At 40.5% G+C, this 14,152-nt stretch overlaps 1 protein-coding gene across 2 annotated transcripts; it reads left to right on the forward strand.

The window, feature by feature from the left end:
- The first annotated feature begins 47 nt into the window (after nt 1–47).
- Nucleotides 48–9,245, forward strand: ANKRA2 (ankyrin repeat family A member 2). 2 transcript variants are annotated; one of them, XM_050329650.1, is made up of 9 exons: nt 48–92; nt 1,232–1,620; nt 3,564–3,722; nt 5,108–5,173; nt 6,391–6,488; nt 6,642–6,767; nt 7,165–7,231; nt 7,323–7,403; nt 8,452–9,245. In XM_050329650.1, exons 2-9 carry the CDS (start codon nt 1,320–1,322, stop codon nt 8,505–8,507), a joined length of 954 nt encoding a protein of 317 aa, XP_050185607.1. In that variant the 5' UTR covers nt 48–92; nt 1,232–1,319; the 3' UTR covers nt 8,508–9,245. The 2 variants fall into 2 exon arrangements, with proteins under 2 accessions (XP_050185607.1, XP_050185608.1); XM_050329651.1 differs by lacking the exon at nt 48–92 and having other exon boundaries at nt 684–1,620.
- Nucleotides 9,246–14,152: the final 4,907 nt, after the last annotated feature.

Here is a 14,152-nt window from a genome sequence, read left to right on the forward strand (position 1 = left end):
GAGAGGCAGCGCGGGCGCGCCGGCAGCGCGTCATCGCGTCACGCGTCATCGCGCGTCACCTCCCACCCGCGGCGCTGAGGGAGCGCGGCCCGGTGAGGCCGGACGGGACGGGGAGGCGGGGCGGGGAGCGGGACGGGGGAGCGGGACAGGGAGCGGGGCTGGGGAACGGGGCTGGGGAGGCGGGGCAGGGCAGCGGGGCCGGGGAGCGGGACGGGGGAACGGGGCCGGGGAGCGGGACGGGGGCAGGGCCGGGGAGCGGGGACAGGGGAGCGGGGACAGGGGCAGGGCGGGGGAGCGGGACAGGGGAACGGGGGCTGGGGAACAGGGCTGGGGAGCAGGGCTGGGGAGGCAGGGCTGGAGGCAGGGGCTGGGGAACAGGGCTACAGGGCTGGGGGGTGCAGGACAGGGGAACAGGGCCGGGGGAGCAGGGACAGGGGGAGCAGGGCCGGGAGCGGGGCCGGGGGAGCGGGGCAGGAGGAGGGCAGGGGGAGCGGGGCCAGGGGAGGCGGGACAGGGAGGCAGGGCTGGGGAGCAGGGCTGGGGAGCGGGGCAGGGGAGCAGGGCAGGGGAGGCAGGGCGGGGGGAGCAGGACAGGGGGAGCAGGGCTGGGGGAGCAGGGCCGGGGGCACCGCCGTCTGTGGGGCTGTGGTGAGTGTTTCGCGCCTCCCAGGCAGCAGGGACGGCTCCAGGCGTGCCCGGGGCCGAGCGGAGGCTCCCGCGGCCCTGTGGCCAAGCCTCTGCTGTCTCGGGGTGTCTGCCGCCATCGGTGTGAAAGGGACTTGGGGTTTTTTTCCTACATGTGTGGTAGAAGCCGTTTATTTTACGCAGTTTGCAAAAAGACGCAAAGGGGAGGGGCTTTAAGTTACTTTAGCTTTTCTTTCAAGTCTGACGTTTTTAGGAAATAAAATCATCTTTTTCGAGCTTGTTCGTGGCTTGGTATAAACCTGGTTGGTTGTGGTGTGGGGCTTGTTGTTGAAACCAGTAGAATATTCTAAAGCATCACTTAGATGAAACTTCTGCTGGCTTCATTATGGAATTTGGTTTAAACATCCGCATGATAAAATGTCAGTGGAGAATTCAGTCACTAGCTTGTGAAAGCAACAAGATTGATATTTCACCAATGTTTTTAACTGTCAAAACTAAATGCCACAAGCTTAAACGAAGCCAAATTTGGTGTATTTTTATTCACTGTTTCACCAGAACGTTCTTAACCTGTGTTATTTTTGTTCAGTTGCAGCTTGTTCAAAACGCTGGACCTGGCTGGATAGAATTGGACTTAGCTGGAAATTATGAAGAAACACTTTGCATGAAACTTTTATATGATTGAAGCCATGGCATCATCAACAAACTTAGATGTTGGGGCCCAGTTAATTGTGGAAGAATGTACCACGAGCTACAATCTGCCACCCATGCCAGACATTAAAGTGGAGCATCAGCTGGACTCCAGCACAGAGGAAGGCCCAGCTCAGAGTGTCACCATGGGCATGAAATTCATTTTGCCCAATAGATTTGATATGAATGTCTGCTCACGATTTGTGAAGTCTCTGAATGAGGAGGACAGTAAAAATATTCAAGACCAAGTCAACTCTGACCTTGAAGTCGCATCTGTCTTATTTAAAGGTTGAATTTATGGTACAAACTGTTATCTGTGGACCATGTCATCCTGTTAAGCTATTATGTTTTCTTAAAAAAAAAAAAAAGCCACTACCTTATGTGTGTATTAATCAGTTTTCTAAGACTTATTCCCCTTTTTATTATATCATTAATGGATTATTAATGTAAAATTAATTTTCATCAAGATTATTTTTTAAATCACCTTTCAGTTTTTCTTTTACATTGAAAAAAGCAGTGGCACAAAAAGTCCAAGTTAACAAGAGCTGATGCTGATCATGGAAACATTTGTGTAGCATGTCCTACAACAGTATGGATCTTCACAAAACACTACTGAATGCACTGTGCAATGATTTTAATTTCAGTAGCTTTCAGCAGCATGTTTTATCTTTTCACTAGTATGAGGAAAAAATAATGCAGGCCTTGTGGTTGCCTGTTTTATCACTGTGGCTGTACAAAGCCTGTGGTTGCAGAAAAGGGCTTGTCAGCTCAGCTTCACGCTACTTGAAAGCAAAACCTGCTCCAAATCTGAATGCCTGCAGCTAATCCAGCCATTGCTGGGCAGCTTCATCATGACTGATCCATGTTTTTCATGGCTGGGGATACTGATACAGAACAAAATTAGATCTTCCATTTATTTCCCCTCAACTGATGTCATATCTCAGACTGTTAATGGTGTGTTTTTTCATGAGGTTGAACATCACCCATTTCCTGAAACAAAATACAGGCCTATTGTGAATTTTGATGGTTTCACTGATTGGTATTGCTGGGCTGCAGTTCAGCCATTGTAGTTTTCAGACTTTTATGAGTTGGGAGGCCCTAAGTGCTCACCAGCAGAGCCACAGGTCTGAGCAGCAAACTTAGATCCGTCAGCAATAGACATTGCCGTCTTAGAAGTAGTCCTGCAGATCCAGGGACCATGAGTCAAAATCTGTGAAGTCAGCTGTAGCTATTTGATTGGCAAACAAAATGTAATTTAATTTTTATCCTGTAAAGCTCTACTTCTTTTAATTAGTTCTTTCCCAGAATTTGCACTTGGGTTTATGATCACAAAGTTCTCTATGGTGTTAATTCAGCGTGTGTGTTAATTAGCTTCCAGGCATTAATTACTGCTGCACACTGGTTTAAAATCAATAGGGAGTTTAATCCTTCAATATCTTTCCAGTATTTAATTAGTTAGCTTCTTTAAAATTACTTGGCTTCTCAGCTACTTCTCTAAACCATAAGCAACTTTGAAATTAGAAGCCAAGGCAATATATAAATATATTCTGTAGTAAAATACCATTAGCTTCTAAGAGAAAACAAGGAAAGTTAGTATGAGGGAACACATTACCACTGAATGACTTCATGAATTCTTAGGGGTGACCTGCTGTTGCATTTTATGTAAGTTAGTGTGGAACATCTTTTTTCCTGGTGGATAAGTATTCATAAGGCATTCATAATGCTGTTAAAATATTACCCAGGACTGGGAAAAGCCCTGGTGAAGAAAGTTAGTGAAGGTCATCTCCACCCATGTAGTGGCCTGGTTGGGAGCAGGCAGAGGCATGATCTGAGCAGTTACCTGATTGTGTGTCTGACCAGAGGTGCATCATGTCATTTCATTGGAGTGTGTGTAAGGATATGACAGGTTGAGTGGAACCCTCCTACAGATAAATCCATGCCAGGCACGTTGAAAAATCTAGACATAGGCTTACCTCATTTAGAGTTTTTGGGTGACATTATGCCATACTGAATGTGTGTGGTAGCAGCATTGTTTTATGCTAGAAATGAATGCAGCCCTTTATTCAACTTTCACAATACACAGTGGGAAAAGCACATGTCAAAAGCATTCTTAACATGGATTTTAAAGGTCTTGTGATACTGCTGCTTTCTAGTTTAACTTAGAATCTATGGCTTGCTTTTAATGCTCTTACTAGTACTGAAATCCTGTCTGGTTTTTTTGTTCAATGTAGCTGAATGCAACAGCCACACTTCTCCTTCCCCTGGTATCCAAGTAAGACATGTTTATACTCCATCAACTACTAAGCATTTCTCACCAATAAAACAATCAACCACTCTAACTAACAAACACAGGGGAAACGAAGTCTCTACAACACCTCTGCTTGTGAACTGTAAGTATCATTCTGCCTTACTGTTAATAATTATTTTGTGAACTGCATGTTGAATGCTTGACAGATTTTTCCCATTTTTTCTTTGGTGTTGCAATGAACTTTGACATAGGAAGAAAACACTGAAATTAGTCTTGTCTAGTATCATATGGTTCCAACCACAAAACAGTCATCCACCTTTGTATTGAATTAATGACTGAAGTTTATTTTCCAGAAAGAATCTAATTACTGATTTAAATAATACAGGTAAAGATTTTTCTAATTTTTTTCTAAGCTGTAAGTTAATGCGCGCCATAGACGCTTTTGGAATTTGTGCATCTTGTAAAATTTATTAAAATTAGATGATTGGTAAGTGCTACAGAAAACTGCAAATATCATGATTGTCACGGATCTTGAAAATCAAGAAAGTAGTGCTATTTATGGTGGGGGGTTTTCTGATTTTTCAAGCATTTTCTTCATAAATTAATTTGCATTGATTTACTTTATCTGTAAAGTATTTCCTCTATAAATTATAGTGGGTTTTCTTTTCAAAAAGCCACTTGCACAGGAAGAATTAATCTGGAGCTGAAGTGTAGGCCTCTGAATAAATGTGATGTTTTTCTGAAACTTTCCTGTAGTGACTGAGGACAGTCAATATTTACAGCTGATGTAAACATTAGCTGATTTTATTATTATATAGTGTGGATAATTTATTACATATTCCCTCCTAAGCATTATTCAGGCCTGCTCCAAGTTGCATTTAGGAAAACCATGAACCCATGCAGTTTAGTGTGGGATTGGAGATTTTTTCGTCACAATCTCTTAAGAATTATTTAAGACATGGTACCTTATATTAAGTAATAAAAAAAAAACCCCACAATTTTTTCCTTCCCCTCTGTACTTCAGGTTGTATATAGTTTTGTAATGTCTGATCTGTTCCACATTGTAGTGAGTGAGAGTTACACTAGAGGTTTTCTCTGTTGAATAGCAGGAGAGCTCTCCTGATGATATGCGGTGTCTTAGGTGTAATTTTTAAATTACACATCCCTAATTTATCAAAATATGTTTAATTTCATTTGATAAATGGTCTTAATGTGATCTTGGTTTGCTGACCAAGCAGTAGAGAAGAGATCATGTTGCTTTGTAAAAAGTCAGCATGGGAAGTATGTATCTTTACTTTCAAGTATGACTTCTACAATGGTTAAAAAATTACATAAACCTATGGAAGTCTTTGAAAACTTTAGTTTTTAAGAGAGCGATTTCAGTTCAGAGTATAAGGTGAAACCTGTATACCCTCTCAAATCCACATTCTGTACTGCTCGAGCCAATGGATACATTATACTCAGCTCCAGTTAGAGTAGAATGAAAACTGGTGTGTGTAACACGTGCTTTTGCTTCCTTTTCTGCAGCTTTATCAGTACATCAGCTGGCTGCTCAGGGAGAAATGTTATATCTGGCCACACGTATTGAACAAGGTAAGACAGAAAGAGGTTAAATGCCTTTCTTTCTCCTTTGGGCCGTTTACGTGCTGTTGTATTTGACCTTTCCTTGAAGCTGTATTAAAAAATAAGTCCTCAGTTCTGGTACAAATTGAAGGATATTTGATATATCTGTGCTTTGCAGATGTGGACTGTTGTTCCACATCAGTCTATTATTTGCTTAGTGCTATGATTTGCATTTAAATTAAAACATTAGCATTAATAGGAGTAGTAATTTTATTTTTAGATATTCTTTGTAATTTAAAACACATTTCTTCCAATGATGGCTTTCCAATTCTATTCAATCAATCAGCATAAGGACCTGCGTGCTGCTAATTTAAGCCGTGGCTCACACCTGCACTGTCATAGTACTACACATTCTGAGTTGTGTGGTAGTCTTCAGTGTGGCATTTGTTGTCCGCAATACATATACAAAAAAATTTCAACTTTACATAACATATTGAATTTTGTACTTTTTAGTTAATAGTGTATTCTCATTGTACTAATAGTAATCAGCCATGCTTTCAGTGCATCCTTGTTGAAATGTTTACTGGAAAGCAGGTATTGAGTCACTAAGTCTATCTACTTTGTAATGAGCCATGTATATGAAAAGCGGGTCAGTTCTGGAGTGTTGGTAATGACTAAAATTGTTTATTTTGTTACTATGATATGCATGGGATTTTTAAAGTATAGGTATTTTTTTAAAAAATCCAGCTGAACTATTTCAGCCAGCCAATTGTTAAAAAAAACTTTTTTTTTTTCCAGCTGCACTAGATGTAAACCTTAATTGTTTTCATAGACCACCTTATTGATTACATGAACTTTGGGGGGAATGGAGTTGTTCTATTTATATTGCTGTATAGGCATATTCTTTACAAGATTGTGTAGCTCACTGAATGAAAAAAAACACTGCCTACAGTATAATATACTTTATAAAGTTTAAAAACTTAAATTTTAAATGGAAAGTTTAAATTTTACTTTGGTCAGCTGGATGTGTTTTTCTTTCTTGGACAAAGGTACTTACTTCTACCACCACTGGGAGAGAATTTTGTTTTTTAAGTTAAGATGAGAATGACTTTTAGGCCACACTGGTACCTCGTGAATACATGGTATTCACCATGTATTCACATCAACATTCACATCAACACATTTCACCAGCTCTTACAGTGCATCAGTGAAAGGGATTACTAAGTTATATATTTTTCTTTAAACAGAAAATTTAATCAATCATAAGGATGAAGAAGGATTTACCCCTCTGATGTGGGCTGCAGCTCATGGGCAGATAGCAGTAGTGGAATTTCTCCTCCAGAATGTAAGAAAAAAAACACACTTAATTTTAAATTCATTTACTCATTTTGCCTTCCTGAGTTTGTCAATGTTGCTGTAGAGTTAAATGATTTAAATTTAAGTTCTATGTAAAACCTAAAATTTGTTTCTTGTTTTTAAATTGATACTATTATTTCAGGGTGCAGATCCTCAGATTCTGGGAAAGGGGCGAGAAAGTGCCCTCTCACTGGCATGCAGTAAAGGGTACACAGATATTGTCAAAATGCTGCTCGACTGTGGAGTTGATGTCAATGAGTATGACTGGGTAAGACTCTAGCTTACATTTATGTCAGAGGGTGCTTTGGTCAGAAAACTGAAGCAGGACATAGCACTGGCTTGGATTTTAAAATTGTTCTACCTCTTCTGAAATATATGAGAGTTTCAGAACTTCCACAGGATAAGAGAAGTTGGTTCTACTAGTTCTGATTTCTTGGGAGAAGGAGAACGAGATTAATGCTGGCTCCTTGTAGAAGTGTGAGCTTAAAGTTTAAAAAATAGACAAAAAAAGGTGGAAGTTGTGAAGATCCAAACCAACCTAATTTTCATAAAATTATAGTATGAAGTCTCTTACTGATACATAGAAGCATATTGGTGTTTTAGGGAATTAGAATTGCCGACTGCTTAATTACTAAGTGTCTTAAGGCATTTCTCTGCTTTTGCAGAATGGAGGCACACCCTTACTATATGCAGTACATGGGAACCATGTGAAATGTGTAAAAATTCTCCTTGGTAAGCAGACTGTCCAAACAGAATTACCGGTAATAATGTACTATCAGTTCTCATTGTCAGAAATACAAGATTCTGTTCCTGTTTTACGTAGAAAGTGGTGCTGATCCAACTATCGAAACAGATGCTGGCTATAATTCCATGGATTTGGCTGTAGCCTTAGGCTATCGGAGTGGTGAGTATTGCCAATGTAAACTCTTCTAAAAAAATTTTAATTTTTACAGCTCCTTGTATATGTAGCTGCTTTAATGGCCTGATAGGGGTTTTGCAGTTCTCAACATGTTACCTGTCCTACAAGTCTTAATACACCTAAACCAATCAGGCCAAAATGGGTAGGGGCTTTCCATCCCTTTTCAGAAAGCCAGGTACCTAGTAAGAAAATGTCACTGACCTGGATCTGCATCAGTGGGAACAAATATTGGTGTTTAGGGCTGATGCAGCCATGATTTAGACACAGGGAGCCAAGCTGCTCCTCCATCCCTGTACAAAGCAGTGTGTTGCACTGGACAATGGTAAGAGGCTTGCAGCCTTCCTGAACCCCTCACTGTGGTTGACTGGCATGTAGCAATGTAGTTTGCAAAACCTTCTTCCCCTGTCAGACCAGCTCTATCTCTAGTTTGTCTTGGAGGCACACAGTAATAGGATCAGTAGTGAATATACTACCTCACTTAGTTATGGAAAACAGAAGCAAAGAAGGGACTCTCATTGTTTTTTTAACTCATGCTGCCTTCATTTTGAAAGCTGTGAAATGTCTGCCATTACAAAAATGAACTGAACCCAAAAATACACCCAGCACTGCATGTGCTGCTTCTCCAAGCAGAGCCCTCTGCTTATGAATGAGCCAGTAACTTCACACGTCTAGATGTAGGACTGCTTCAAAAGCTCAATCTCAGAATGTTCTATAGAAGAAATTCCTAATAATTTTTCCCCTACTTTGTAGGCTAAAAATTTGCTTTCCATATGCTATCAACCTATTCAAACCACAGAACAGATGAGGACCCCCAAAACTCATCATCTGCCTTACTGGATGTATTGTTGTTGCATTATATAAGGCTTTTATTTTCTGAAGGGATGCAAATTCTCTTCACAAAGTGAATTTATTCCCGTCTGGCTTTTAATAAATCATTGTACAGGACAAGCAAGCATCTGGCAGAAAAAACAATACAACCATAAAAATATGAAAAAGGAACACTGATTAACCTCATCTTTTTTCTCTGATCTAGTTCAACAGGTTATTGAGTCTCATTTATTAAGGCTACTTCAAAATATCAAGGAATAAAGGTTGGCTCTTCTTCGGGTTCAGTTCTTGGCTTGGAGATTTGAACTGCTTTTTAGCCCTGTAATTGGTGACAAAGGCTGGTGGTTTTGTAACTTTACCTCAGTTCAACTATTTGCTGATTTTAGTTAAGCTATTTAGTATTCTTCTTCTTCTTTCCTTGTTGTTCATGCAAATACACAATGTCATCCTTTTCTTAAATTTATTTTATATAATTTTAGAAGAAAAAATTGTCATGCGTTAAAAACTTTGTAAATAAATCCAGTTTTGACCATCTAAGTGTTTACACTGAGTGCAGTGGGTGGCACTGTGCTAAGTGTCCTACTCCAACCCATCACTGATACATAGTCACATGAAGAAATGTGGTTAGGTATTGAAGTATATCACCCCAAAAGATAGATGTCTTTATTGTTAATAATACTAAAATGTGCACTGTGTGTGATAGTTTTTGATATCCACAGTTCATATTTGTCCTGGCTCTGGCCAAGACAGGTTTAATTTTTGCAGTAGGCAGGAGGGGGCATGGCTGGGATATTTTGTTATTACCAGGGGTGCGGGGGAGGGAGTCTCTTTCAGAAAGAAGGCGTGGCGTGGCTGCAGTGGAGTTGGGTCAAACTCTGCAGTGATAATTTTTCCATGTGAATCACTCTCTCTGTGTATACTTTTGTTATTAATATTGTTGCTGTTACTGTTTGTTTTCATATCTCATTGCTGTTTCCAGTAAATTGTTCTTTTTCTCAACCTGTCATCTTTACCTTTTGTGCCTCCAATTGCCCTTTCCTTCTGGCCTCAAGGGGAGGGGAGATGGAGTGGGGGAATGAGCGTTGTGCCTCCAATTGCCCTTTCCTTCTGGCCTCAAGGGGAGGGGAGATGGAGTGGGGGAATGAGCGAGCAGCAGCATGGTTTGGAGGGTCTCATCAGGAGCACTAAATTGGGAGTACCATTCCTAAACCAGGACAGCCTTATTTGGCACCCAGTGCGGGGCACAAAGAGTTGAGATAACAGCAGATCTGGCCAGAACAGGTTGGAAACAAAATGGATCTAAGCATCTGTTGTTGTGGGTGCGGAGCCACTGGTCACAATGTTGCTTAGTCTTTTCGTGTGGCTGTGGTGCCTAACCCTGTAGATATTCTCATTTGTGCCCCTCATGATGATATTTTTCAGAGTAGGAAGAGGGATCAGGATTGCCTTGATGATGTACTGTGGGATATCAGTTTATGGCATGATAACATCAAGGGCAGTGAGGGTTATTTGGGATGTGTATTCAGTGCTGCTCTCCTATCCTTACTTTGGGTGCTAGTTGTGGGAGCCCATTAATAACTGTACCCAGGCTGGAACAGGGAAGGATGATTTTCCCCAGCTTTTAACCCCCCTTTTCTCCTTCAGGCCTCTTACAACAGCTTTTGAGAATTGCAAATTCCCTCTGGATATTAAGGAAGGCATGGTTTAGTTGCTAAGTCTGCCAGGTCTTCTCAGTGCAGTCCACACATTTAGAGTCAAGAAAGGAATTTCTAGGAAGGTCATTCAGAGATCTGCCCTGAGGGTCAGTAAGTCATGAGTGACATGGAATGCAGGATAAAACAGCCACCTTTTGAAGGATTAATTTGCTCCAATGGTTTGGAAGTTCACCCCTGAACAACTACAGGACCCTGATAAAGTGGTAGAATATGTGAAGGAATAATGTTGTGGCAACTTGAAAGAGGCACAAAGTTATGCAATGCGCTGGGCCCTGGCTACTGTTTATCAGACGCTGATGGTCACTAGATGGCATCCTCGGGGAGCAGGAGGAAAGCAGAACAACAGCCACTGCAGCCACTCAAACTGCAGCTGAACCACAGGAACAACTCGTGCCAGTAGCAGTTCCACCTATACAAAAGAAATCCAAGACTAAATCAGTTCACAAAACTGCCCACAATATTCAACATGAGGCTGCCCCAGTGCAGAGCAGAGTGGGACAATCCCCTCCCTCAACTGGCTGGTGATGCTTTGCCTGATGCCCCCCAGGACACGGCTGGCCTTCCTGGCTACCAGGGCACTGCTGACTCAGATTCAACTTGACCCCAGCCCAGATCCTCAGATCTCTTTCTGCAAGGTCATTCTCCAGCCTCTTGTCCTCCAGTTTCAGGAATGTCTCATTTTAACTCTTTCGTTAAAACAGCAATTAGGATTTTGAAATTAGTTGAAAAAAAAACAGGCAATGTTAACTGATTTTCCGGAACCCCTGCACTTAAAGCTACAGTGAATGATGGAACATGATAGTTTTACACAAATAATAGATAAGCCTTTGAGACTTTTCAGGAGCTTTTGCCCAAAAATACTGTATGGGTCTCCCCATGCAGTATTCACATTTCCATGAGCATTTCTCCATTGTATCCACTAGAGGTCTGGAATCTATTGACATCCATACACCCCTAATCCCTGCGTTCTTCCCCAGTCCATCCATGGGTAGTGAGCCCAATCTCCAGTTTGCTCTCACCTAGAGTTCACAACACATGACTGAACCCAAGTACGTTACTATATTCCTATTACAGTGTCTCTGCCATGCTTGTTTTTGTATCTGAAAAGCATTCCATACCCAAAAGAAATCAATACTATTTAAAGTACATGCACTGTGATCCTGACCAAAGATACTAATAGCTGGAGAACAATCCAGCCAGGTTCTCTGAGTCAGAGCTAGAGAAATAATGAATTAAAAATGCCAACTTTGAAATAACAGAGTGACTGAATACATAATAGGGGAAAATGTGGAAAAAAATATCCAAACCTACATTTCTGGCTACATTTCTCTCTGACTCTGTACTGATATATCTGTGGTGCATAGAAAATTTACATCAGGTCAGAATTAACCTCTGAAAGGTTGTGTGAGAGCCAGTCCAGAGATCCATTTCTTTCATGAAGCTGAAATCTGAAATGGAATAAGCCTTAAGGGAGATGAAGCAAAAAAATGTAACTGGTCTTGCAGGTGTTGGTGAAATCCCTGCTGCATTGAGTATTATGTGTCTCCTAGGCTTTGACACCTGTATTCTTAGGTAGCATTTACACCACTTTTACTGTATCATGTATGATTAAATCAGATGAAAAAACCAGCAAATCTGGCATGCCTTGGAACCAAGAGGAAAAATGTTTCATAATCAAAATCCAGAAAAATACATCCTCTTGTAATTTTAAAATAAAATAACATGAAAAGGCAATTACCATTGTTGCATATTAAAAATACTGAGATTTAATATCCTTTGTAAAAACAAATGCTGAAATTCCATGTATGTGGAAAAGCAATGCAAATAAAATGCAAATTGCCTTTTCTTCAAATACCATAACCTGAGCCATTTCTTCTTAAAGACATCTCATAAATAGACAACCTACATAAGTATGCGTAAGGAACAAAATTTCCTTTTTTCTGAATTATCTGTGTTACAGGAAAGTACTTGTTCTAAATAAACTTTCAATATCTGCTTTGTATTTTGTCTTGAATTTCAGCAGTGAGTTAATATATAGGAAATAAAAGAAACTGCTTCTTAACTATTGCCTGAAAACATACCCTAGAAAATACTTTTTTTAATTATATGCAAAGACATTGGAATACAGGAATTCTAATTAAGACAACAAAACATAAAATTTATTCCACCTTTTTGCTGTAAAATTTCAAGCAATTGTCAGGTAGTCATCACCACACACCCCACAATAGTGAATACAAAGATGAAAATAGTAATCTTTCAGAAGGTGTTTCCTGCATGATGGGCCCTTTTGTATAATTTAACATTATGCTGCTAATATGGAAGATTTCTGTGTCCCTTGTGAGGGCCCTGCAGGGATCAGCCAGCGCTATTTCATAAGCTATGATTCAGACACCCTGAGGAAAACTTAGTCAAGAGTTAGCAACTGGGAAGGGAAAAAAAAAAAATCTGTGCAAAGAAGCAGCTTTACTCACAGGAAAAAAATCCCTGTCAAAAGAGCAGAGACAGCTCTTGATTATGCAATACTAAGAGCATACTTCACATACTCCGTATTTCTCTGATGCACAACACTGATTGATTGTTTCTCCTGGTGTAAATACTTCTCGGTATTCACTTTTGTTTATAGAGGTAAAATTTGTAAAGCCCCTGATTCAGCATTGTTAAAGTGTTGTGAAATGTCAGTCTGCTGATTTTGCTTTAGTATTTCTGTATTTCTGTAACCTCTGATGGCAGTGAGGAGACATTAGGACTTACCTTTGAACCACACCCATGAGTCTAAAGGCAGCAGTGTTTCCTTGCCACAAGACCAGGAGTTTGAAAATTCTGCAGTCAAAATCTTAATTCCAAGTGATTCTCTTCAAACATTTTACCAAAAGCTCTGGCCCATCTAATTTCTTACAGTAATGTTAATCTTTTACATGTGAACTTCAGTGACAGTATACTTTCAGACTGTTAGTAAACAAGCTGCTTTTCCTGATTACATTATTTTTGCCAAATTCGATGTGCAGCATGTAATCACAGATGCCATGAACTCTGCTCACAAAGCAGATTGCCAGCAGTTTCATGTAGCAGTAACAGCCAAATGCTTCAGAGCTGCACAAAGTCTTTGTTTTATTCATTCCTGTTTGACTTTGCAGGGGATTCTGGTTAATCATGTACAATGTTAGCATTACTATTTGCATGTAAATTTGATGAGCACTTTGTAACACTCTTCCCTGTCTGCTCTGGTTTTCCCTGAGGCTGTTACTAGTTCCACTCTGTTGCCTTCTTTGTTCATCTGTCTTGTACTTTGAATTCCCCACTTGTATTTCTGAGACAGTTACAGAAAGCAGCAACCTCCTGCCAGATCTTCCCAGGGCAGAGCCTAATCTCTCTTCAGCCCTCCTGTGAGTTTTTGCTTGGTATTTAAAAAAAAAAAAAAAAAAAAAAAAAAAAAAAGGAAGAAGAAGAAGAAAATCAGTATCTTACACCTCCTTATGCCACACAGGGAGCAGGTGCCCACAGCAGGGAGCCAAGTGATGGAAGATGGGGCCTCTGCTCTTCACCTTTTGCATGATCCAGGCAAGGTGATCACAGCTCCCCACTGTGGTACCAGATGTAAACTCTGTCCCATTGTCACAATGGAAGTGCCCCATGGCACTCTTTTTTTCCCCAAAAGAATTCAGCAGTTGGTATCCCCATGGTATTCCTGCAGAAAGAAATAATGTTACATAACTCCAAGATGAAAATCAGCCACTGAACCTTACTCAGCTGAGAAGCAACAAGAGACAAACTTCTGCTTATGGCATGCACCAACTTTGCATTTCCAAAGCAACTTCACTGTGCGCCTTGGTCCTACAATCTATCTTTAAGCAATCTTGAAGCTTGTTTCTCTAAACCCTGATGATGCTGCTTAGTTCTCAGCCTGAAAAGACAGCTGTAAACTAAAGCCAGAACTATTACTTATTTTCCACAACTGTTTTATAATACTACTTGGAACAAAAAAATGTTGGAAACAGAGCAAACATGAAAGTTTATCCGAATTCTAGGTAACTTGTTTTGCCTAAGCAGTTCATATTCACAGCTGTAGCCCACCCCTACCATCAATCATAGATACAACTCCATATTCTCAAGAAACTGGAAAGAATATGGAACAGAAAAAATAAAATTACTGTATTTACTGGGATGATAGACTCAAATACCTTCTGCATTTTT

This window comes from Myiozetetes cayanensis, unplaced genomic scaffold, assembly GCF_022539395.1.
Source record: "Myiozetetes cayanensis isolate MyiCay16 unplaced genomic scaffold, myiCay2020 scf4, whole genome shotgun sequence".
NCBI lineage: Eukaryota > Metazoa > Chordata > Aves > Passeriformes > Tyrannidae > Myiozetetes > Myiozetetes cayanensis.

Excerpts from the sequence above, each read along its gene's own strand:
- ANKRA2 (XM_050329650.1), top strand. The coding sequence starts at position 1,320 with ATGATTGAAGCCATGGCATCATCAACAAACTTAGATGTTGGGGCCCAG. Across the intron at positions 1,621-3,563 it reads CGCATCTGTCTTATTTAAAG|CTGAATGCAACAGCCACACT; the intron begins GTTGAATTTATG and ends TGTTCAATGTAG. Across the intron at positions 7,404-8,451 it reads AGCCTTAGGCTATCGGAGTG|TTCAACAGGTTATTGAGTCT; the intron begins GTGAGTATTGCC and ends TCTCTGATCTAG.